Source organism: Homarus americanus, unplaced genomic scaffold, assembly GCF_018991925.1.
Source record: "Homarus americanus isolate GMGI-L3 unplaced genomic scaffold, GMGI_Hamer_2.0 scaffold16138, whole genome shotgun sequence".
In the NCBI taxonomy this organism is placed as follows: domain Eukaryota; kingdom Metazoa; phylum Arthropoda; class Malacostraca; order Decapoda; family Nephropidae; genus Homarus; species Homarus americanus.
The window spans coordinates 12,501-15,200 of record NW_024716161.1 but is presented as its reverse complement, the minus strand read 5'-3'; the positions used below and the strand labels follow the sequence as shown (position 1 = coordinate 15,200).

At 29.0% G+C, this 2,700-nt stretch overlaps 1 protein-coding gene across 1 annotated transcript in view; it reads left to right on the top strand.

Moving 5' to 3' along the window:
* Positions 1-470: 470 nt before the first annotated feature.
* The window catches only part of LOC121858062 (protein argonaute-2-like), a gene marked incomplete at both ends in the record, with an annotated part of 10,603 nt that continues 8,373 nt past the window's right edge, over positions 471-2,700 (top strand). The window contains one exon of the mRNA XM_042354294.1: positions 471-656. Within this exon, the coding sequence (XP_042210228.1) occupies positions 471-656 (186 nt within the window). The remainder of the gene's footprint in view (positions 657-2,700) is intronic.

Below are 2,700 nucleotides of genomic sequence, written 5' to 3'. Positions count from 1 at the left end.
TTGTATTTTGTCATTCTATTTCTTCTTTTCTCTTAAATTAAGTGATTTTAGATGTATATAAAGACTTAGGCTATGATATAGTGGGATTTTAAACATTGCTCTGTAAGTACGGTATGCACATAGCATGTGTTCCGTCTTACGTACATTTCCGACTTAAGAACTTCCTCAGGAATGGAACCTGTTCGTAACCCGGGGACCCCCTGTACTGCACTGTACTTCACTGCAACTGAGTGTTATGACAAACCAATAGTCATGCTTTGGAACAATGCCAAACTTTTGGTTGTTTGAATATTAATTACAAAAACAACTATGAAAAATATTAAGATAGGCATATTCAAACTTAAACTTATGTTGAGAATTTCCAGGAAATGAGTTGTTAATATTATTTTGGGGATTCAGCTTGAGGAACCTTATGTTACATACCTGGTAATTTTGAAAAGTAAAAAATTCTCATGAATATTCTTTTACAGTGCTGCAAGATTTACAAAGGTCAAAGAGTGGTTAAGAAGCTTAGTGATCGAGAAACTGCTCAATTTATTAGGACAACAGCTGTTCCACCAGCAACAAGAAAGAAACAGATATGCAATATTCATCGCACCAATGACTTTACTCAAGATCCAATGCTGAAGAATCTGCAGTTCAGTATAGCAGAAAGAGTATGACCTCTCCCGTTTCTTTTATATGCAGTAATCACCATTTTATATATGAACATACAGTATACTTTTCCATTGACCCATTAGGCTTTGAGCCATTTTATATAAATATATATATATATATATATATATATATATATATATATATATATATATATATATATATATATATATATATATATATATATATATATATATATATATATATATATATATATATACCTACACCCCGACTTACGACTACGTGGACTTACGACCGTCGGGACTTACGACCGCCTCAGATATAGATAAAAAATAAATAAATAAAATAAAAAATAAATTTTTTTTTTTAAATGACACGCATTTTCTATACCGAAACGTTTCCAGTTAATGTAGTCTCCATGTATAATTAGAAAATTATGGGGGCCCCATGTGCATTCAGCTGACTACATTAAAGGTTAAGTGCTCAGTCACACTGTATCCATTCCTTATTATTTATTACTTTCACTGTACTGTATCCATTCATCATTATTCATTACTTTTACTGTACTGTATTTCATTGTAGATTTTTTATTAAAAAAAAAAAAAAAAATTTTTTTTTTTTTTTTTTTTTTTTTTATCTATATCGGACTTACGACCATATCGGACTTACGACCTGGATTTGGGTCCCTAACCCCGTCGTAAGTCGGGGTTTAGGTGTGTATATATATATATATATATATATATATATATATATATATATATATATATATATATATATATATATATATAATATATATATATATATATATATATATATATATATATATATATATATATATATATATATATATATATATATATATATATATATATATATATATATATATATATATATATATATATATATATATATATATATATATATATATATATATATATATATATATATATATATATATATATATATATATATATATATATATATATATATATATATATATTTCATTAGCCCAATAAACACTTGGCGGACTTCTACATGCAATCAACACCTCAACCCGCCAGGACTCCCGAGACCCAGGCTCACGAGCCGCGGCTGTGACCGAGAGCAGCTAACCGCTTCAGGACCACCAGGATACTAAAAAGCAGTCTAGACTCTGTTATATTTCACAAAAGCCTGTTCAAGCAGGCTTATGGCGTGAACCTCTAATGGGACTACCATTATCCATGAGTCAGAGATTGATTTACCAAATCCGACGAAACACGAAGAACAGGCTTTTGTATTATATATATATATATATATATATATATATATATATATATATATATATATATATATATATATATATATATATATATATATATATATATATATATATATATATATATATATATATATATACAGTTAACCCTCACTTTACGCGGTTAATGTAACCCAGAGGGTACCGCGGAAAGCGAGAAACGCGTAAAGTGAATAACATAACATATGGGATTAATTGAAATGGAGTCCAGGCCGATCCCCAAACTCCAATTTTTGACGACACATAACTATGTTGTAGTAAAAATAACATCTTAATTTTATGATGGTACATGCACACAATTAATACTTAAGAGAAATAGAGAAATACAGTCGCCAAGTTAATGTCCATTCAAATAATGGACACACTCCCTCCCCCTCTCACACTACACTGCCGGCTCTTACCTCTCTGAGAAATTTTGGGGGGAAAACCAGGTATAGTAATAAATAATACCTCAAACTAAAGTTAGGATAATATAATTGACATTGCTGGATTCCTTGTAAGACCAGGAATATTTTGAATATAAATGTCATATATTTTTCACAAAAGATAACATACTTACTCACATTAAACATTTTATCTAAAAATTTTATGTCTAATGCAAAATATATGATGTTTATATTCAAAATGATCACCAAATTGTAAGAATTCCAGCAATGGAAATTATATTCTGGCCGGGTAATTTGTATGAATTTTATGAGCTAAAACAAATATCTTTAGTTAAAAAAAAAAAAAAAAAATTCTTCACGACACTATCTGTCAATCAAAGTACCCCACCTTGCCTCCCCCCC